Source organism: Bufo gargarizans, chromosome 2 (assembly GCF_014858855.1).
Source record: "Bufo gargarizans isolate SCDJY-AF-19 chromosome 2, ASM1485885v1, whole genome shotgun sequence".
In the NCBI taxonomy this organism is placed as follows: Eukaryota; Metazoa; Chordata; class Amphibia; order Anura; family Bufonidae; genus Bufo; species Bufo gargarizans.
This window is the reverse complement of record NC_058081.1, coordinates 231,745,649-231,768,675: the sequence shown is the minus strand read 5'-3', so window position 1 is coordinate 231,768,675 and position 23,027 is coordinate 231,745,649. Positions and strand designations below refer to the sequence as shown.

General features: G+C 43.1%; 1 protein-coding gene across 1 annotated transcript in view; it reads left to right on the top strand.

Annotated features, from left to right (window-relative positions):
- GRM3 (glutamate metabotropic receptor 3) overlaps positions 1-23,027 on the top strand; it is a 342,443-nt gene that overhangs the window by 165,244 nt on the left and 154,172 nt on the right. The window contains exon 2 of the mRNA XM_044276763.1: positions 10,788-11,345. Within this exon, the coding sequence (XP_044132698.1) occupies positions 10,815-11,345 (531 nt within the window). The 5' untranslated portion in view covers positions 10,788-10,814. The remainder of the gene's footprint in view (positions 1-10,787; positions 11,346-23,027) is intronic.

Here is a 23,027-nt window from a genome sequence, read left to right as displayed (position 1 = left end):
GCCAGTCCAGCACCTTTACCCTTTTAGCAAGGCAGTGGTCATCTTGGAAATGTGTTTGGTGTCGTTGTCATGTTGGAATACTGCCCTCTCTAGTTTCTAAAGGGAGAGGATCATGCTCTGCTTTGATATGTCACAGTACATGTCGACAGGACTTTTTTTTTTATCATACATAAAAGAACAAAATGGAACCGTTATTTGTGCCCATAGAAATTTATCGGGATGGAGCAAAACGGAATGCGTCTAAAGGGTTCTGTTTTGCATTCCATCTTTAAATTCGGAACAGTATAACGCAATTACGAACGCTGATGCGAACCCGCCGTTAACTGTATTTGGTTTTCCAGTTGTATTAGGATGTGAGCAGTGGGTTGTTGGTTATGAGTTATGTGACATTAGTGAAAATGAAGTTGCTTCAAACTCACTAAGAATTGCAGATCTTGGCCTGGCTAGAAATATTTGTAAGGGTTATCAATCATTTAAAACAACTTGTTCTTTTCAAACAACATGACTGACAAAGTTTTTCAGACACCAGACAAGTAACCTTCCAATAACCCTAAGATATGTCTCAAATATCACAGCATTCTGAATCTGTCAAAGTTAGACTTACAGTTTTGTCTTCCTATTGTTGGTGATGAGGGAATAATAGAAGAGATCAGCTGACGAAAATTCATCACAAAGTGATCTATACGCGTGGCTCACAGGGGCACTAACTCTAAACCAGGCTGTTATATTTTGGAGTTCATAAGTGGAAGTTATTTCTACTCAATTTTAGGAATGATATAACAGCTCGGAAAGTTTCAAACAAGATTAATAAAGTTACTCAATAAACTGCATCGTATTTCTAGCCTGCCATGTTAAAATAATAATAATACAAGTGCAGAGGAGTTGTCTATGAGGATGCAAAAGGCAGGGTAACATAAAAGAAAACTAATACATCAGTCCTGTGTTTGGCCTTTAAGGGTGTCTGCACACAGATGCAGGGTAACATGCAGAAAAGCCGCATGAATTTCTGTGCAGATTTCTGTGCATTTCCACACGAAAACCCAAAATAGATAATTGCTGTTTTTGGTGTGTTTTTATGCAGATTTTCCATAGATTTCACCCTTCCATTGAAATGGATGAAATCCGTACAAGAAAAATAACAATTGACATGCTGCAGAATCAAAATCTGTATGGCAGGGCAATTTCCGCACCTAAGAAAAATGCTAAGTATATGTGAGATTTGTTTATTCTCATACACTTTGCTGGCACTGTATTATGCTGTGGCTTTTCTGCACGAATGCCCACGCAGAAAAAACACACGTAATTCGCATCGTGTGCAAAAAGCAGAGCACTGAAGTTTATGCAGTTTTTTTAACACTGGGTGGAAATCACTCTAAGGGCTCATGCACACGACTGTATGTATTTTGCGGTCCGCAAAAAAACGGATCCACAAAAAATACGGATGACGTCCGTGTGCATTCAGTATTTTGCGGAACGGAACAGCTGTCCCCTAATAGAACAGTACTATTCTTGTCCGTAATGCGGACAATAATATAATATGTTCTATTTTTTTGCTGAACAGAAATACGGACATACGGAAATGGAATTCACACTGAGTACCTTCTGTTTTTTTTTGCGGACCCATTAAAATGAATAGTTCCAAATACATAATAACATAGTAGCATAGTACATAAGGCTGAAAAAAGACATTTGTCCATCCAGTTCGGACTGTCATCCTGCAAGTTGATCCAGAGGAAGGCAAAAAAAAACTGTGAGGTACAAGCCAATTTTCCCCACTTAAGGGGGGAAAAATTCCTTCCCGACTCCAATCAGGCAATCAAAATAACTCCCTGGATCAACGACCCCTCTCTAGTAGCTATAGCCTGTAATATTATTACGCTCCAGAAATACATCCAGGGCCCTCTTGAATTCTTTTATTGTACTCACCATCACCACCACCTCAGGCAGAGAGTTCCATATTCTCACTGCTCTTACCGTAAAGAATCCTTTTCTATGTTTGTGTACAAACCTTCTTTCCTCCAGACGCAGAGGATGTCCCCTTGTCACAGTCACAGTCCTGGGGATAAATAGATGATGGGAGAGATCTCTGTACTGACCCCTGATATATTTATACATAGTAATTAGATTTCCCCTCAGTCGTCTTTTTTCTAAAGTGAATAACCCTAATTTTGATAATCTTTCAGGGTACTGTAGTTGCCCCATTTCAGTTATTACTTTAGTTGCACTCCTCTGGACCCTCTCCAGCTCTGCTGTGCCTGCCTTGTTCACAGGAGCCCAGAACATTACACAGTACTCCATGTGTGGTCTGACTAGTGATTTGTAAAGTGGTAGGACTATGTTCTCATCATGGGCATCTATGCCCCTTTTAATGCAACCCATTATCTTATTGGCCTTGGCAGCAGCTGCCTGACACTGGTTTTCACTGCTTAGTTTGGTGTTTATTAAAATTCCTAGGTCCTTTTCCATGTCGGTGTTACCCAATGTTTTACCATTTAGTATGTACGGGTTATTTGCATTATTCCTTCCCATGTGCACAATCTTACATTTGTCAGTGTTAAACCTCATCTGCCACTTCTCTGCCCAAGCCTCTAATCTATCCAGATCCCTCTGTAGTAGTATACTGTCCTCTTCGGTGTTAATTACTTTACACAATTTAGTGTCATCTGCAAAAATGTATAGTTTACTGTGCAAGCCTTCTACAAGATCATTAATGAATATATTGAAGAGAATAGGGCCCAATACTGACCCCTGAGGTACCCCACTAGTGACAGTGACCCAATCTGAGTGTGTACCATTAATAACCACCCTCTGTTTTCTATCACTGAGCCAGTTACTTACCCACATACAGGCGTTTTCTCCCAGTCTGAGCATTCTCATTTTATATACTAACCTTTTATGCGGTACAGTGTCAAATGCTTTGGAGAAGTCCAGATATACGACATCCATTGATTCGCCGCTGTCAAGTCTAGAACTTACCTCCTCATAGAAAATGATCAAATTAGTTTGACATGACCGATCCCTCATGAAGCCATGCTGATATAACGTTATTTGCTTATTTTCATTGAGATCCTCCAAGATAGCATCTCTTAGAAAACCTTCAGTTTACCCACAACAGATGTTAAACTTACCGGCCTATAGTTTCCAGGCTCTGTTTTTGCACCCTTTTTGAATATTGGCACCACATTTGCTATGCGCCAATCCTGTTGAACACTTGCCTGTCAGTATGAAGTCTGTAAATATCAGAAATAAGGCCTCTTTCACACGGGCAAGATTTCCGCGCGGGTGCAATGCGTGAGGTGAATGCATTGCACCCGCACTGAATCCGGACCCATTCATTTCTATGGGGCTGTGCACATGAGCGGTGATTTTCACGCATCACTTGTGAAAATCGCAGCATGCTCTATATTCTGCGTTTTTCACACAACGCAGGCCCCATGGAAGTGAAGTGGTTAAAAATAATAATAATAATAATAATAATTTAACTCACCTCATCCACTTGTTTCCGCAGCCGGCTTCTCTTCTGTCTTCTTCTTTGATGACCAGGAGGAAAAGGACCTGTGATGATGTCACTGCGCTCATCACATGATCCATCACTCCATCCCTATTTTACTAAGCATTCTGTATTAAGAATGCTATTATTTTCTCTTATAACCATGTTATAAGGGAAAATAATAAAATCTACACAACACCTAACCCAAACCCAAACTTTTGTGAAGAAGTCCGGGTTCGGGTTTTGGTATCAAACATGCCGATTTTTCTCACTCGCGTGCAAAACGCATTAAAAAAACTTTGCACTCGCGCATTTTCCTGCGATGCACTCGCATCCTATCCGTCCCTCACACGCGACGCCCGTGTGAAAGAGGCCTAAGGATCTGGCTATGACATTACTTAATTCTCTTAGGATACAGGGGTGTATGCCATCTGGTCCTGGCGATTTGTCTATTTTAATCTTTATAAGACGCCGCTGTACTTCTTCCTGGGTCAGAGAGGGCACTTTTAAATTTACACTGGTGAATTTACTTTTACATTCTGCATTTCATGTGACAGTTTTTTTCCCTCAGTGAATACAGTGGAGAAAAAAATGTTTAATAGCTTTTCTTTCTCCTCGTCGCTCTCTGCAACTCATCCCTCATTGCTCTGTAGAGGGCCAACACCTTCAGATTTATACTTTTTACCATTTATATAATTGAAGAACATTTTAGTGTTTTTTTTTTCACATTAACACTCACTTTTTCAAATTGTTGCTCTACCCTGTCTATTTTATTAAATTAAATTGAACAGTCCCAAAAAAATTCCAACTGAGTGGATATTAAATAGACAAAAACACATGATTAAGGGCCAGGCCTGACACTCAATTTCACGTTAACACTCACAGCTAAATTGTTGCTGTACCCTGGGTATTGGTGTACTTCTCATCACCTACAGTGCTGTGAAAAAAGTATTTGCTCCCTTACATATTTCTTTTGTTTTTGCACATCTATCACACTTAATTGTTTCAGATTATTAAACACATTTGAATATCAGACAGAGATAACCTGAGTACTGTAAATATAAGACGCATGATTTAATTTATTAAGGGAAAAAAGCTATCCGAAAAAACCTGTCCCTATGTGAGAAAATAATTGCCCCCCTCCCCATGAATTAAAGGGGTATTCCAGTAAGTAAAAGCCATCCCCTAACTAAAACTAAGAGATCGATGGGGGTCTTACCTCTGGGATAGGAAATAACTTTTAGCTACCGGAATACTTCTTTTTTTTTATTTTTTATAAATCTTTATTACATTTTTTTCAATTCTTACAAAATTAAGTTAATTACATAAGTTAATTCTTACACAACATCTTTTACCTACAGAACATTTTAGGGTTAGTTTTGCTCTCTATTGCAATTAATCTCTCGGTCTCTAGTTTGGCGGCTTTTATTTGTTTTTTACATATTCTATTTTTTTCCCTATAGTTTTTCATCGCTTCCTCGCTACCCTCCTGTTTTAGTGATTTAAATGCTTTCTTTTTGTCATTTATTGACGATCAACAAAAAAAAAACAGAACAGACACGAACAGAACCGAAAATAATATATGTTTGTGTGCATGAGCCCTAAGAAAACACCACACATAGAGCACTTTTATAACCAGCATGCATGGCACAAGTTACTATAGACCCTGGCACAAATGGTTAATAAATATCAGATTATGAATAACTCTTGACAAAATCCACCAAAAAGGCACAAATACAATGATTAATGTGGGGCAGCGGTAGTGATGACAGGAGTAGGGATGTCATATGATATGTCATGATAGGTTTAACAAAAAAGATGCATTCCATCCAAAATCACACTTCATTAAATTAGCATAACTTTAACTATAAATAAAATGCACAATTTTGTGGACCACTGTGTGAATGTCTCATACCTCAGTCTTAAAAAGGGCTCATGCACACGACCGTTGTTGTTTTGCGGTCCGTTTTTCATGGATCCATTTTTCCATATATGAGGGTTTTTTTTCTCTGATTTAAGTCCTCTTTTGTTCCGTTATTGCACAAAACATATCCGCATGGTTTCCGTATTTGATCAGTTTTTTGCGGATCGGAAACAGTAACTTATTAATCACCAAATACATGAGCAATATGGGCTGGGCATAGCATTTCTACAGTATGGATCTGCAAAATACAGATGAAATACGGATGACATACGGATGTGTTCCTTGTGCGTTCCGTATTTTTTGCGGACCCATTGACTTGAATGGGGCCTCCGACCGTGATTTGCGGACAATAATAATTGCAGAATAGCTGCAAATCTTTCCATTATACTTCTATTATACTACTCTGAGTAGCCTCACTCCTGGTTTTGGCTCACAATAACTGATGGAAATAACTGATCAAATAACTGAAGTGTGAACTTGACCTAACAACTACAAAGTTAGTTAGGTGTAGTTGTTTCAGAGTGATTTGCCCCTCATCAGTGCAGAGCACTGGGTAAGAGGGATTTCTCAGGATCTGGAGGGTCAGTGCAAGGTGTAGTAATACAGCTATACAGACACTGACTTAATTTGTTCAACTCAACCCAAAGCTACCAATTTGGTAGCAAGAAAAAGAACATAAGCTACAAGAGTAATTATACTGGGATTACTCTGCTTTAGTCGGAATTCTAATGATTGCTCAGGTAATACATTTTCATTCGCTTTGTCAAGGCATTGTGAAATGTTAAATCCCTCTTGAACGCAGTAACCTCAATGAATACATGTTTTGATGTAAAATATCTTCTTTGTAGTGAGCAATGCTAATATGCTATTATAAAGTCAAATATGCACTCAGCTTTATTTGTATTCTGTTAAATTATATGGAACGCACCATTATCATAATATAAAAAAAATACAAAGTCGCAAACTTGCAGCGCCGGGGTAATAGTGCTTGACTTTAAACTAATGGACTTGATGACAGGCTTATGGTGATAATGTAATGATACTTTGATTACTAGTTATAAATTGCTGGATTCACTCAGCGGGGAGTCAAGTGTTTTGCCGACAGTTACAGCAAGAGACTAGAACGAGATATTTAATGGTGCTGACAGAATGCCTATAACTTTGGCACACTTCTGTGATAACAGATTGTCCCTTTTATTTTATTATTTTTAAGATTTCTTTAAAACATTTAGAATAAGAAGTTAATTACTTGATTAATTTGTGTAATTTTGCATCCACATTAGGATGGCGGTACAAAAATATGTATTCCTTTATTAAATCTATTATTTAAATGTAAATTTAAAGCAATGGTTCAACTTTGATATTGTATTGTATTTTATGTCACAGGAACTGCTTTACCAGATATTTTCCTAGCATTTTCTAGTACGCTCTTATTCCTAGAAACAATTATATAAAGGCCATAGGTAGGGATGAGCGAATCTACTTCGGATGTTTCATCTGAAGTCGATTCGCTCATCCCTAGCCATAGGCACAGGGAAAACAAATTATCCTTTGCTGCTGGTGTCCATACTCCATTTACAGCCACCAGTAAATACAGTCTATTGTATTTTGAAGACACTGATGAAAGCAGCGGAATGGGATTGTTCTTTTTAGAAGCATAGCTTAAAGGGGTACAGAGGTAACAGTCATGCCTGGACCCTGTAGTCTGAGATGGCCTAAAGGTCCCTTGGCTTCATAACAAGACACCACCAAAAATGGCGCATATTCGGTGGAGACCATATTACAGATTTTGCATTAGGCCTAAGGAGCTTCAAGTTAAGCTTCTGACTTTCTATGACCTGCTGTACATTGATTCTGTTTGTAAAGGGACTCAAAAAAGCAAATAATTGTGGGCTCTTCTAATTTAGTCTAATATTTAGACAACCTAAACAGACCATGCAGTCTAAGAATACACTTAAAGAGGACCTTTCACCTGAAAATGCAAGTTAAACTAAAGATATACCCTTACTTGCCAGCCCCCGGTGGTGCTTATTCAGTTCTTCATTTTGCACTTAGTACCTCCATTTGTCTGCGGTGCCCCCCGCAATATTTCCCGCCTTCTATGCTAATGAGCCATTCGGCTCAACTAGGCAGGCCTGCAAAAGTTCTCCCGGGCATGTCTTTCTTCTCACTGGCACGGAGTGCATCCAATCAGCGCGCTCCGCTCTTAGCAAGGGAGAAGAAGCTCCAGTTCTCGCGAGATTCGTGAGAACTGGAGCGATTTCATCCATCCTGAGCTGCCGCCTCTGACGCTGCTCCAATGTTCACCACGGGAACCCAAGATGGCGCCGGTTCAGGATGGATGAAATCGCTCCAGTTCTCGCGAATCTCGGGATAAAAAAAGACACGCCCGGAAGAACTTTTGCAGGCCTGCCCAGTTGAGCCGAATGGCTTATTAGCATAGAAGGCGGGAAATATTGCGGGGGGCATCGCGGACAAACGGAGGCACTGAGTGCAAAATGAAGAACTGAATAAGCACCACCGGGGGCCGGCAAGTAAGGGTATATCTTTAGTTTAACTTGCATTTTCAGGTGAAAGGTCCTCTTTAATTTCATCTTGTATGATAAGTTTTGTGGATCTTGCTAGAAGTTAAAGGGTTTCTCTGTGGTCCACATATATTGATGACCTATCGGCAGGATAGGAGAGGAAAAGAGAATAATTTAAGCATGACAGAGTAGAGAAGTCAGGTACAAGGTTTTCAGGGCAAGTGCTCTGACATCGACCAACCATTTAGGGTCCACATCACATACAGAATAGGGACTAATAACATTTTATTAGCCGTTCTCTGGCAAATGTTCACAATCTGTTTGTACATTATACACTATTTGGGCTGAGTGAGGGAAAATGACTTTATATTTATAAATTGTTATTTTTTTCTGCTCAGAGAAGCCAAGCCATGATTACCACACGCCCATAGCTATTGGTTATTCTTACACAAGTACCCTCATTAATTTTAATGGACATATTTGTTTCATTATGTGACAATCAACCAAGGGCATTTCTCTAATTAAATCTCCAACTTGGATTATAGCCTGCGGCAACTGCTGGTATCCACTGAAGTTATTGTTTGACCAGGCAAATTTACTTAGTCCTAAATGTGTTAATTCCTGCTTTAAATCCCCCAATCACCTGCAAAAACATTGTAGCAGTAATTATGACTATCATTATCCACTGGCAGCCTAGTCCTGCTATTAAGGTATGTTTTGAAATGCATCTTGCTATTTTGCAATTTTAGCAACATATTGACAATTCAAATAAAATTAAATAAAAGTGTTAGATTTTATTACACTGCGCAAACATTTTTTTAAAGGAACATTAAACAGAGAAAATGCACATTTAAAAAAAATATCCTAGCATTTCCTCCCATCACCTCCTCCTTCTCTGCGATCCTATTTTGTCTCATATTACAATTACTGCTCATGCACACAAACTTATTTTCTTTCCGTGTCCATTCCATATTTTAATGTGGACCGTATGCGGAACCATTCATTTCAATGGGTCCGCAAAAAAACGAAAGTTACTCCGTGTGCATTCCGTTTCCTTATGTCTGTATTTCCGTTCCGCAAAAAAATAGAACATGTCCTATTATTATCCACATTATGGACAAGGGTAGGACTGTTCTATTAGGGGCAAGCTGTTCCGTTCTGCAAAATACAGAATACACACGGACGCTATCCGTATTTTTTGCTGATCTGTTTTTGCGGACCGCAAAATACATGCGGTCGTGTGCATGAGCCCTTAAACTGAGAAATATACGGAAGTATCTCAGGAGCTCTGTCGTGTTCTCCTTCTTATCATCAATCTCATGTGTTTGGCTGTAAGACAACTGGCTGGATCAGAACCCTTCCTCCCTCTGCTCTGTCTGCAGTAGGACCAAAGAATATTTAAAAACCACCCTCTGTGTTAGGCTAAATGCACACAATCAGGATTGCGTGCAGATTTTCCAATTTGCGTGTGGAAAATCCGCACCGTAGGTCATGTGCATTGTACTCTATGAGAATTTGAAACTCTCGATGCACACAATGCTGATTTTTTCCACGTGGATTTTGACCTGCGGTGCGGATTTTAAAGTCCGCAGCATGTCCATTTATTTTATTTTTTCTGACCAGATTTTCCTCTATTCACTTAGTAAAATCCGCATGCGGAAAATCCGCACAAATTCCGTATGCAAGTCCACACCGGTTGATGCGGATTGACCACTTGGATTTGCCTGCGAACACCTGCGGATTTCAGTGCAGATTTTCTGCACATGAATCCTGAACGTGTGCATGTACCCTTAAGTACCCTTAATGTTATTAGTCCCTATTCTGTATGTGATGTGGACCCTAAATGGTTGGTCGATGTCAGAGCACTTGCCCTGAAAACCTTGTCTCTCAGGACAAAGGGAATATGCGCCATTTTTGGTGGTGTCTTGTTATGAAGCCAAGTGAGGGCATCTCTTATTTGACTACCAGCCAAAGAAGGAAGAGATCAGCAGGAAATTAACCAGTGTTCTTTTTAGGATGTCTATAAAACTGTTTGTGTTTGGATAATGCACAAAATCAGGCAAACAGTGAGGGCAACTATATTTATTGATCACTTTTATTCATTTCACGGTTTATTGTTCTTTTAACAGCAATACTAGACTATGTCACTTTGCTCTTAAACAGTTTGGCCAGTTTCCATCAACATATATTAGAGTCTAAAATATGATGTTATGCAATTTATTAATTGACCTTCTGTATCCACCTGTTACTATTTGTCCTGGATGTAACAGTCTGGAGTTTTCTCATCCATGTGATGTCGGAGAAAACAGTCCTATGATATAGTGTTTACATGTGACCATATCATCCATTATATCCAGCTGTGATTCAATTTATGCAGGTGGTGAACTATCTTTATATCTAGAAAGGCAAATGATGAGGCAGCACTCCAATGAGGTGAAGGGTGTTAGACCCGTTTATTTCCCCAGTCACAACATTTCAGCCCAGCTCAATAAGGCCTTTGTCAAGTTTGAAAAAGGCTTCATTGAGCTCGGCTGAAACGTTGTGACCGGGAAAATAAACGGGTCTAACACCCTTCACTACATTGGAGTGCTGCCTCATCATTTGCCTTTCTGGATATCATTTACGGATTTATTGCCTGAAATCCCTGAGGATTTTCACCCACTTACATCGCTGCTGTGCTGCTGTTTTTTCTCTGTTTATTGTATCTATCTATCTATGTTATATCTATACATTTATCTCTTTCTTTCTTTCCGTTCTTCCAGAATCTATCTATTTGTATGCTTATATAAGAATAGTGTATGCCATAGTTAAAATTATGTACCATAACAAATTTCTTGTATCTCTATAGGAATATGATGGTATTGCGTCCACCTAAATGACTCTGGTATGGAGGATATATAATTTGCAAGTACAACCCTTATATCAAGAAGCAAAAATCATGAAGACTTTTCCCAGCTTTCAACTGGTTGTTTTGTCCTTATTTTCCAAAGGAGTTTTGCTTTCTTCAAGTGACCACAACTTTGTAAGGAAAGAGATTAAATTTGAAGGTGATCTGGTTTTAGGAGGTCTATTTCCAATTAAAGAAAAGGGCACAGGATTAGAAGAATGTGGAAGGATTAATGAGGATCGAGGTATACAGCGCCTGGAAGCTATGTTGTTCGCAATTGATCATATTAACCGAGACAGTACACTTTTACCTGGAGTAAAAGTAGGTGTTCACATTTTGGATACCTGTTCAAGGGACACCTATGCATTAGAACAATCCTTGGAGTTCGTTAGGGCTTCATTGACAAAGGTGGATGAAGCAGAATATGTGTGTCCGGATGGTTCACTTGCCATTCAAGGGAACAGCCCATTACTTATTGCTGGAGTGATTGGTGGTTCATATAGCAGTGTATCTATACAGGTAAGAAATAAAGAGATGTAATGTTCTGCTGTGAACATCATTAATGTATTATATAATAAAATTACTATGATTGTTCTTGAAAGTGGCTTAGCACTGGAAGTTTTGCTCAGGGTCTGGACAAGGTATTTTGTTGCCCTAGGCAGAGTAGCCCTCCACCCCACACACACACCCCGAATCAATTTCCAGTGACAGTACATTCTAATAAACAGATTTAAGCACATTTTAAAAGAATCAGTCACTGGCAGAAAATGATGGTCCCCAAAGAATTTTGAATTAATAGGATTGTTCAGCCATGTATTTTTTAACTGCTTAGAATGATATAAAATAATAAAAGTAGTGATACCTTATTGATCCCCCACCACTCGCTTCCCAATCACTGGCTGCAGAGGTCACATGTCCAAGTGGAGAGGTGCATGGAAGTACAGAGACCAGCGAGGACACACGAAGCAGTGAAATGAGAGAGGTGGGGGATCAGAAAGGTTCTTTTATTTTTAAAGGTACACTACTTTAATTTTTTTATGACATTCTAAGTTTTCAAAAATAGATTTTACTAAGCAGGACAACCCTTTCTTAATATAGGCCTCCAGATAAACCTCAAAATTAATCCATTCCCCGACCAGGCTCCAAAATTAATCCAAACCCTTAGACCTCAACAAACCCTGAAATGAATACAGCATCCCAGACTTGACTTTAAATTAACACAGATCTCTGAATTAATGCAGACTTCCAGACAAACCCTCAAATAAATACATATCCTCCAAGCCAAAAACGATACAAACTTCCAAACAGACCCAAAATTAATGCAAATGCCTAGACCCCAAAATTAATACAGACCTCCAGACAGACCCAAAATTAACAGACTGTTAGATCAAGCCCCCAAATTAATACAGACCTTCAGATCTAACCCCAAAATGAATACAGATCCCAGATTAGCCTACAAATTTATACAGAGTGCAGATTAGACTCCATATCAGCTGCAAATTCAGTCCTTAGGTCAGACCTCAGATCAAAGAAAATGCAACAGCATTCTGCAAACAGTGCCATACTCACTGTAGAAATTATACTAGTGCTAATGCTATTATATAAATGTGAGATTCTTGGCAAATACATTTTGTACAAAATCATTTGTGCCTGCCCACCACTGCAGGTTATATTTTTTGGACAGGAAACTATCTGTCTTGATTCCTCAAAGTTTCTTAAAACCTCACAGAGGTCAGACATCCATGCCCACTCCTCACTTGTGATTAGCGGAAGCTGACTGTAAAGGTGATGACCATGTTGCAGCTGGTATTCCACTACTGCCCTCTGCTGCTCACAAAGCCTGGCCAACATGTGGAACATCGAGTTCCAGCGTGTGCTCACGTCGCACAACATGGCTAACAATTTCAAGCGCTGCTGCAGCGTTGACAGACCGGATGACTTGCAGAAATGTGCACACACGCGGTGCACCTTCACCAGTAGCTTGGGAAAATTTGGGTAGGTTTTGAGAAACCGCTGAACCACTAAGTTTAAGTCATGGGATGTGTGTGAGCCTGCCGAGCTCCAAAGCCGCCACTATCTGACACAACCATGCCTGGTTCTAGGTTGAGTGGCAAGAGCCACAGCTCAGTCTGGTCTCTTATCCCCTGCCACAGCTCTGTGGCAGTGTGCTGTTTGTCCCCTAAGCATACCAGCTTCAGCACGGCCTGTTGCCGCTTCCTCACTGCAGTGCTACACTGCTTCCAGCTACCGACTGATGACTGACTGGTGCTGCAATAATTCGGAGGTGGAAGTGGAGGAGGGAGAGGAGGAGGAGAAGTGCGGTTGGAGCCACTAACGTAGGTGCTGGCGGAAACCCTGATCGAGGTAGGGCCCTTGGTGTCTTTAGCACCTGTGCCATCCCAGGGTATGACTCGCTCCCGGCCTCCACAACATTCACTCAGTGTGCCGTCAGGGAAATGTAGTGTCCCTGGCCGAATGCACTTGTCCATGTTTCCGTGGTTAAGTGGACCGTCCCAGTAACTGTGTTGGTCAGGGCACATGTGATGTTACGAGACTCATGGTGTAAGGTGGGCACAGCACACCTTGAAAAATAGTAACGGCTGGGGACTGCGTAACGCGGGACGGCCGCTGACATAAGGCTGCGGAAGGCCTCAACGTCCACAAGCCTAAATGGCAACATTTCCAGGGCCAGTAATTTGGAAAGCTGCGCATTTAGTGCTATGGCCTGTGGGTGGGTGGCTGACAATTTGCGCTTGTGTTCAAATGCCTGGGGTAAGGACATTTGTACGCTGCGCTGGGACACAGAAGTGGATGTGGTCACTGATGGTGCTTGCGAAGGTCCAGGATTAGCGAGCATGTAACACAGGGGAAGAGGAGGCAGTGGTGTGACCCGCAGACACAGATTGTGGACCCAGGTGCTCGGCCATGTGGCGGATCATGCTGGTGGTGGTGAGGTTGCTAGTGTTCACACCTCTGCTCATTTTTGTATGGCACAGGTTAAAAATTACAATTCTTTTGTCACCCACACTTTCCTCAAAAAAGCACCAGACTGCGTAACACCTATACCTTGGCAAGGGAGATTTCCGCAAGGGAGTGCTCCGGGGAAGAGTTGCAGGCCTGTTTGGTGTGGCCCACCTTCTCCCTTTTTCCACCCCACTGCCTTTTCCAGCCTGTTGCGGTGCAGCAGATCCCTCCCCCTCTGTATTGTTGTCCTCGTTCGGCTTTCCACCTTCCCAGGTTGGGTCAGTGACTTCAGCATCCACCACCTCGTCTTCCACTTCCTCACTCTGCTCATCCTCCTGACTTGTTGACCTAACCACTACCTCAGTGACTGACAACTGTGTCTCATCCTCTTCCTCAACCTCTTGAGACAGTAATTGCCGTTAAGTTATTGGCAACTGTGTCTTATCATCATCCACCTCATTAAACAGTAATTTCCGTTCCCCACCGTCATCTTCTTATGATTGTGGATGCTCAAGAGTTTTGGAATCAGGGCACAAAATCTATCCCTCTTCAAGCGTTCTCGGCGAGAGGGCCAAATCAAGGAATGGCTTTGAAAAGAGCTCCTCGGAAGAGTGTGGGATTACTTGTTTGCCCAGACTCTCCATGGTGGGAGGAAGGAGGATCAGGGTGAGGATTGGGTTGAGCAGACTCTTGGCTACTGTGACTGGACTTGGTGGAAGACAGGGTGGTGCTTAACTGACTGGAAGCATTATCTGCTGCAATCCAACTGACCACCTGGTCGCCCTGGTCTGACTTCAAGAGTGGTGTCCTGTGCCGCCCTGCAAACTGGGACATGAAGCTAGGTATCGTGGATGATTGTTTTTCTTGTGCTCTGACAGCAGGCACAGTTTTACCTCGCCCAGGGCCACGGCCTCTGCGTGCACCATCAGCATTACGGCCACTGCCCCGTCCCTTACTGCTCCCCTTCTTCATATTAAATGTTATATATGATTGAAAGTGTGTCACATGTACAGTAGCGTAGGATTTGGAAGTGTATGCGCAAACAAATTTAAAAAGGTATTTGGGATGTGGAAACATCACACAGGAGATATCCTGCAGATAATGTTAATGCTGTCACCAGCAGCTAATGAAAAATTACAGGGAATGTCACAGGTATTTGGGACGAGGAAACATTATACAGGAGAGGTACCACCAGTAATGTCACTGTCCGCAGCGTCTACGCAAAAAAGAACACTGTATGTCACAGATACATTTTTTTAACCGCACACGTTACACTTGAAATGTGTCCCTGGTAATGTCACTGTCTGCACCGGACCCCGTCTATTGAAAAAGTACACAGTATGTCACAGATATTTTTTGGATGGGCACACTTTACACAGGAGATGTGGCGCAGCTAATCTCACTGTCTGCAGCGGACACCGTCTACGGAAAAAGTACACTGTATGTCACAGATACATTTTAGAAGCGCACACGTTACACTTTAGATGTGGCGCTGGTAATGTCACTGTCTGCAGCAGACACCGTCTATGAAAAAAGTACACTGGATGTCAGATATTTTTTGGATGCACACTGTGGCGAAACCAACCTCGCCACTGGGTTTTGGAGGGGCCTGGCTACTAGCCTCTTGCCCCAGGATTATGGGCCCTCTCATCAGCCAGGCCTCCTTTGTTCACAAAAGGACTGCTTTATACCTTCATGAAGTTTTGGCTCATGTTTGGGGAATGGGATAACTACACTCTTGGGGATTGCTATATCACAATACTCCCCTGAGTATAAGCTCTTGTAAGAGCTTGTTCATGGTTCCTGCTCTCTGGATGTAGGAGAGGTTCACCCACTGGAAGCTGAAGCCCGGTTTTGGGTCCAGCGTGGGTGGACGGTGAGACCCCAACCAAGCTGCGGCGGTTCGTGGGGTCTGCAGTGCGTATGGTGTCAAGTGGAGTGCTTGGAGTCCTCGGAAAGCACTAGGAGCATCTATTGACGTAGGTACCCGGTCGTGGTGCCAGGAGATCCGTTACACGCACACTTTACACTGCAGATGTGGCGCAGCTAATGTCACTGTCCACAGTGGACACCGTCTACGGATAAAGTACACTGTATGTCACGTATTTTTTTTGGATGCGCACACTTTACACTGCAGATGTGGCGCAGCTAATGTCACTGTCTGCAGCGGACACTGTCTACAGATAAAGTACACTGTATGTCACAGATATTTTTTGGATGCGCACACTTTACACTGCAGATGTGGTGCAGCTAATGTCACTGTTTGCAGCGGCCTAACTATTGTACGCTATTTAGCGCAAGATGCTCTAAAAATAGATATTGCTGCCACACACAATATTCCTTAGAAGGACTTTTGGGCCTGTAAAATTTTAGCTATTTAGCGCAGGTTGCGCTAAAAATATAGATTGCTGCTGTCACACATAGTCCTTAAAAGGAGTTTTGAGTCTCTGAAAAGTTTTGGTGGTAAAAATATTCTTAAATCACTCCCTACACTGTCTTTCCCTTCGTCAGCACAGCTCTCCCTGACTAAGAATGAGCCGAACATGCGTCATCAGGTGCTATATAGCACCCGATGACGCGTTCCGGCCAGCCAATCACTGTAATGACATCAGCCAACATGTCTACGGCATTACAGTGAGGGCAGTACTTACCCGCATGTTTATTGGCTGCGTAGCAGGCAAGAAATGTGCGGGTCAGAGAGTCGAGCATCGCGCTTGATTACATGCGGTATTCAGCCGAATACCGCCATGTGCCGAGCATTGAGATGCTCAAGCCGAACAGGTGTTCAGCCGAGCATGCTCGATCATAACTAATCAGGTTATTTCTTAGATACATCGACAGCGTATTTATAATTTGGACATGGTGACATTTGCACTAGTGTCTTCAGAAAATTGACCTCCACAAATTCCCTACTGCGATATGATAGTTTTCATCTGCCCCATGTCAAAAAAGTGGTCCCCTATAGGCAATTCCTCCAATTGAGGAGGATTGTGTCGGATGACAATGAATTTAAGAAGCAGTGTATAGATCTTAAGTCTCGTTTTTTTTACAAAGGGGTTACCCCGAGGGTGCCATTAATATAGCTTATCAGAGGGTGATCGGATTGAAGCAAAGTGACTGTAGTAAGAAAAAGAGAAAGAATACACAGCGTAACCAAGAAGGTACTTGGGCTACATTCACATTTGATTTTACGCCGATGGCTCCCCCTATTAAGAAAGCCATCCTGAATAACTGGCAGATGCTGGTGCAGGATGAATCTCTTAAGGTCAAAACGATGATGAATCCCATCATTTGCTTCAGGAGAAGTGGGACTATAGGAAGTACCATTGTTAGAAGTAATTTAGAGACAGATGATGTTGACTGGTTAGGAAAATCTGTCCCTAATGGTAATTTTGCATGTGGAAAGTGTTCCATGTGCAAATTTATGCATATTTCTTATAATAGGGGGGGGGGGGGGTGCAGCATTCTGTTAAAAGTTTTATATCATGTAAAACGCAATATGTGGTGTACGCCATCTTTTGCCCATGTGGAAAATTCTACATTGGCAAAAACTTTAGACCCCTGTATATTAGGTTTAGGGAACACAAAAAATCTATCAACACAGGAGTGGGAGCTACAAGTTTGAATAACCATGTACATGAAGAACATAGAGGTGATAAACATGTCCTAAAGTGTGCAGTATTAGAGGTGGTTCATGTGCCGGTAAGAGGAGGGGACAGCAAACGTCTCCTCCTGCAGAGGAAAGCAGCTTGGATTACAAAAACCTATGCCATGGGTCCATTAGGACTTAACAATAAGAATGATCTTGCTGTCTTTGTTTAATTTGTTTTTATAGGTGAGTGTGTTTTGATATATGAATTTGTATTTATCTAACCATTTATGTTAGTTTTTAATTGCCATATTAATTACTCACCTGTGCATGGTCACGTGACCGGAGTAGTGGAGGTGAGGTATATCCCACGCCCACACCCGATCATTCTAGGCTTGAAAAGCGTGAGGTGCGTGAAACAGCTGTTGCCTGACCCTTTGTGCAGTGCCTGTGTCTGACCTTTTTAACTTTCAATAAAGTTTCGAAGTGTATACAACGGTAAGTGCCGCTTCTTGTTCTTTCTATATTCAAGTTTATATAGGAATCTGTGGAGCAGAGCACCACCGATCATCGCAATTGGTCTTGTGCTTCTAAGGGACAATTAGACGGAATACACAGTGCTGGCTATATTTTTTCTTGATGGACTTTGTGTTGTGAAAAAAATAAAAATATATTCGCATTTCACTGGTGCACTTATTTGTGGCAAAAGCGTTTAGTGGCCTATTTCAGTACAGAAAGAAAAATATATACGCACTTTACTGGTGCATTTATTTCTGCTGAAACGGTTTACTGGCCTATTTCAGTACAAAAATAAAAATATATTCTCAGTTCATGTCGGTGGTTATATGTGTTGAAAGCATGGCTGGGAGTCAGAGAGATGGCAGCAGTGGGAGGTCGGGAGCCAAACGTGCCTGGAGTAGAGCACCTGCTTCACAGTAGCCTACCTGCCCGGGAAGTAGTGGTGCAGGGGTTCACGGAAGTAGCAGCTGTAGCAGTCAGTCAGTGAGTGCGGCGGTTATATGTGTTATTTTGTCATTTAGTACAAAAAGAAAAATGCGGTTAGATGTGTTGAAAGCGTTTAGTGGCCTATTTCAGTACAAACAGAAAAATACATTCTCAGTTCGCGTCGGCGGTTATATGTGTTGAAATGGCTGGGGGACTGCAGGGTGGCAGCAGTGGGAGGTCAGAAGCCAAACATGCCCGGGGTAGAGCACCTGCTTCGCAGCAGCCTACCTACCCGGGAAGTAGCGGCGGTAGCAGTCAGTCAGTGCGGCGGTTATATGTGGTAAAATCTTTATTGAAGTATTTTGGTCGAAAAACAAAATGTATTCAGCGGTTAGCGCTGCGGTTATATGCGGTTAAATCTCCATGATGTTTCCATGATTAATCTGCAGCGTGGGGGACCCGTGTTGCTTTTACTCCCTTTCAAAATAATCCTTCAGCGGAGCGAATAGATTCCAGTGTCACGAGGGCATCGAGAACCACGCCTGACTCCGTTATACCCGGGGTCAGGAAGTCGCAGCGGTTGGCTGCACGCTCTATTTAAGATAGGGCTGTTTTCCTTATGGTAGCTTTCTGAGTTTGCTTTGCAAACCCTTTTGGCTAACTCAGGGATCCGTAGCTCCTTCTCCTCAGCTGTTCCTTGTCCAGCACTCCCAAACCCCCTTATATTCCCCTCTCACACTTCTCTGGTTGCCAGAGATAGAGCTTCCTGCCTGGACATCTATCCTGACCCACTGGAGCTGTGTTGCTGCGTTCTCTGACTGTTGATTCAGAACGCTACCCTCCAGATCCCTGTTGGACCTTTGTGGACTGCTGTGGTCGTCCACCTGGGTGTTTGTGTTTGTCTGTATTTGTCTGTCCTCTCCCTGGTGTTTCCCTCTTAGTGCAGTGGTGCGGACTAGCGATCCCACCGGCCCGTTCACTATCTAGGGCTCATTTCAGGGAAAGCCAGGGTTTAGGCACGTGATCGCCGCACGGGTGAGGAACCCGTCTAGGGACGTCAGGGCAGTCAGGTGCCAGCCGCAAGGTGAGTTAGGGGTCACCACCTTTCCCTCTCCCTTGGGCAGGGCTTTCCCTGTTTTCCTCCCTGTGCGTGACACCGGTCATTACATTATCTCTGGCCTTTATTTTGTGTAGGTAAAAAACAAAAAAAATTTTTTTTTACCTACTTAGAATCCAGTATGGATCAAATTGCTGCTCTGTCCAAACAATTTCATGGCCTGTCTTTGGAGGTGGTAGGATTGAAGGCGTCGGTCCTCCAGCAACAGCAGCAATTACTGACCGCAAGCCCAGCGGTTGCTACTGGTAACCAGGTTGTTGCGGAACCCAAGGTCCCTCTCCCTGACAGATTTTCTGGGGGAAGGGACAAGTTTTTGACATTCCGTGAGGCCTGTAAGTTATATTTTAAACTGCGCCCTTACTCCTCTGGTAATGAAGATCAGCGGGTGAGGGTTGTTATTTCCCTGCTGCAGGGGGACCCGCAGTCCTGGGCGTTCTCTTTACCTACTGATTCCCAGGCTCTTCGGTCAGTGGATGAGTTTTTCGGGGCCTTGGGTCTCATATATGACGACTCTGACCGAGTAGCACTGGCTGAATCAAGATTACGGAGACTCTTACAAGGAGAACGGCCGGTAGAGGAGTATTGCTCTGAATTCCGTAGGTGGGCTACGGATACCCAATGGAACGACCCGGCTCTCAGGAGTCAGTTCTGCTCTGGGTTATCCGAAAGGGTTAAGGATGCGCTTGCATTATATGAGACCCCCTTTTCCCTTGATGCGGTTATGTCCCATTCTATCCGTATAGAGAGACGCCTTAGGGACAGGTTGAAAGAACCGGAGAAATTGGTAACTCCTCCCAAGCAGCAGTTAGTCTGTACGGACTTAGACGAGCCTATGCAGCTAGGAGGAACTACTCGTCAGGTCCGTCCTCCTGAGGCTCGCCGTAGGCGTGGGGTTTGTTTTTTTTGTGGGGAGAGGGGTCATTTCATTAATGTCTGTCCTTCTTTCCTCAGAAACAAAAGACCGTCGGAAAAACTACTAACCCCAGGCTGTGTGGAGGAAAACAGGGAAAGCCCTGCCCAAGGGAGAGGGAAAGGTGGTGACCCCTAACTCACCTTGCGGCTGGCACCTGACTGCCCTGACGTCCCTAGACGGGTTCCTCACCCGTGCGGCGATCACGTGCCTAAACCCTGGCTTTCCCTGAAATGAGCCCTAGATAGTGAACGGGCCGGTGGGATCGCTAGTCCGCACCACTGCACTAAGAGGGAAACACCAGGGAGAGGACAGACAAATACAGACAAACACAAACACCCAGGTGGACGACCACAGCAGTCCACAAAGGTCCAACAGGGATCCGGAGGGTAGCGTTCTGAATCAACAGTCAGAGAACGCAGCAACACAGCTCCAGTGGGTCAGGATAGATGTCCAGGCAGGAAGCTCTATCTCTGGCAACCAGAGAAGTGTGAGAGGGGAATATAAGGAGGTTTGGGAGTGCTGGACAAGGAACAGCTGAGGAGAAGGAGCTACGGATCCCTGAGTGAGCCAAAAGGGTTTGCAAAGCAAACTCAGAAAGCTACCATAAGGAAAACAGCCCTATCTTAAATAGAGCGTGCAGCCAACCGCTGCGACTTCCTGACCCCGGGTATAACGGAGTCAGGCGTGGTTCTCGATGCCCTCGTGACATCCAGATGACAGAGACACTCCATGCCCCTCCCAGGAGCTGCTGTTGGGAGCAGCGGTTCATTTCTGAGACGTCCGTATAGTGTGGAGGAAATCCAAAGACCCTTTCCATCTTCGTGCTCCATTATATGTGGTAAAATCTTGCATATGTATCAAATAGTTTTTTTAACACAATAAAAGCACAGAGCTATGGGGACTGGATATTGCGGATGTGCTAGCGGCCATCTAGCAACCCATGTCCTCAGCTCTGTACACAAAATCCCGGTGACAGGTTCCCTTTAATGCAGCGTTCAGCAATGCAGTTATATGTGGTAAAATCTTTTGTGACTTAGTTCGGTGGAAAAAAATTGTATTCAGCGTTAAGCACTGCACTTATATGCAGTAAAATCTTTTGTGACTTATTTCAGTGGAAAAACAAATTTCATGCAGCGTTCAGCGCTGCTCTAATATGTGGTAAAATCTTTTGTGAATTATTTTGGTGGAAAAACAAATTTTCACCTCCCCCATTAACTTCCTCCTCTCTTCATTCTCATCCTCAACACACACACTGACTTGAGCCCCCCCCCCCTTTCTTCCTAGCTATATATATATATATATATATATATAAGTGGTATTCCAATCAAGAGTAACCACAGAACTCGTGTATGGAGCTTTCATGAGTGCACCTCTCCAATCGATTCCTTCCACCCCATGAGTCTTGTATACAATTTTCCACAAAAGATGGTGGAGACAGCACACCAAATGAAGTTGCTATTTGAGTTTTATTCGTACAGTAGTACACATGATTACATTTACGGCTAATGCAACGTTTTGGGTCCTAATACGGTACCCTTTGTCAAGCTTGAGCCTGGGTTGTGACAGGTATCGCACCACGCCATTCCTGTCACAACCCAGGCTCAAGCTTGACAAAGGGTACCGTATTAGGACCCGAAACGTTGCATTAGCCGTAAATGTAATCATATATATAAGTGGTGCCAGGGGTGAATAAAGGTAAATTACACTGTCAGCCTGTTAAAGGGAATTACAGCATGATACCACAATACATTTGATATGACATTTAGCAACAGTTTAAAGTGCCCACATATAGCACATAGTGAGACACTGCTTCAAGATGATTTAGGCGTCGATCAGCCAGGATTTCCACACACCAATGCCTGATGCATCAGACTAAATCATCCATGGTGCCACACCAACACTTTGACAAAAGAGACCGGTTTCTTCTGGCTACCTGCCTCAGCTACTATTCTGATGCTGCCACCTGCCTGATGCCACACATCTGATTCCAAGTGCTCCTTCTTGCACCCACCTTCGTCCACGGGTACTAGTATTGCCACCCACTGCCCCACTCTGTTACTGGGTCACTTTGTGGTCTCCCTATGCAGCTGCTGCTGCCATCTCCAAACTATGTCACCTTGCCACTCTGCGGCCTCTTCATGCTGCTGCCATATCCACACCATGTCACCTTGCCACTCTCTGGTCTCCTGATGATGACGCTACTGCTACTGCGATCTCCACATTATGTCACATTGCCACTCTGTGGCCTCCTCATGCTGCTGCCATATCCACACTATGTCACCTTGCCACTCTGTGGTTTCCTGCTGCTGCTGCTACTGCCATCTCCACATTAATTCACCTTGCCACTCTGTGGTCTCCTCATGCTGCTGCCATCTCCACACTATGTCACCTTGCCACTCTGTGGTATCCTGCTGCTGATGCTGCCATATCCACTCTATGTCATCTTGCCACTCTGTGGCCACCAGATGCTGCCGCCACCTCTAAAGTATGTCACCTTGCAACTCTGTCGTCTCCTCATGCTGCCGTCACCTCCAAACTATGTCACCTTGCCACTCGATGGCCTCATCATACTGCTACCATCTACAGACACTATCATTGTGCCACTCTTTCAAAGTATTTTTTTCCGTAAAAATGATGGGTGACTGAAAAACTCCTTTTGCTGTATGGACCGAA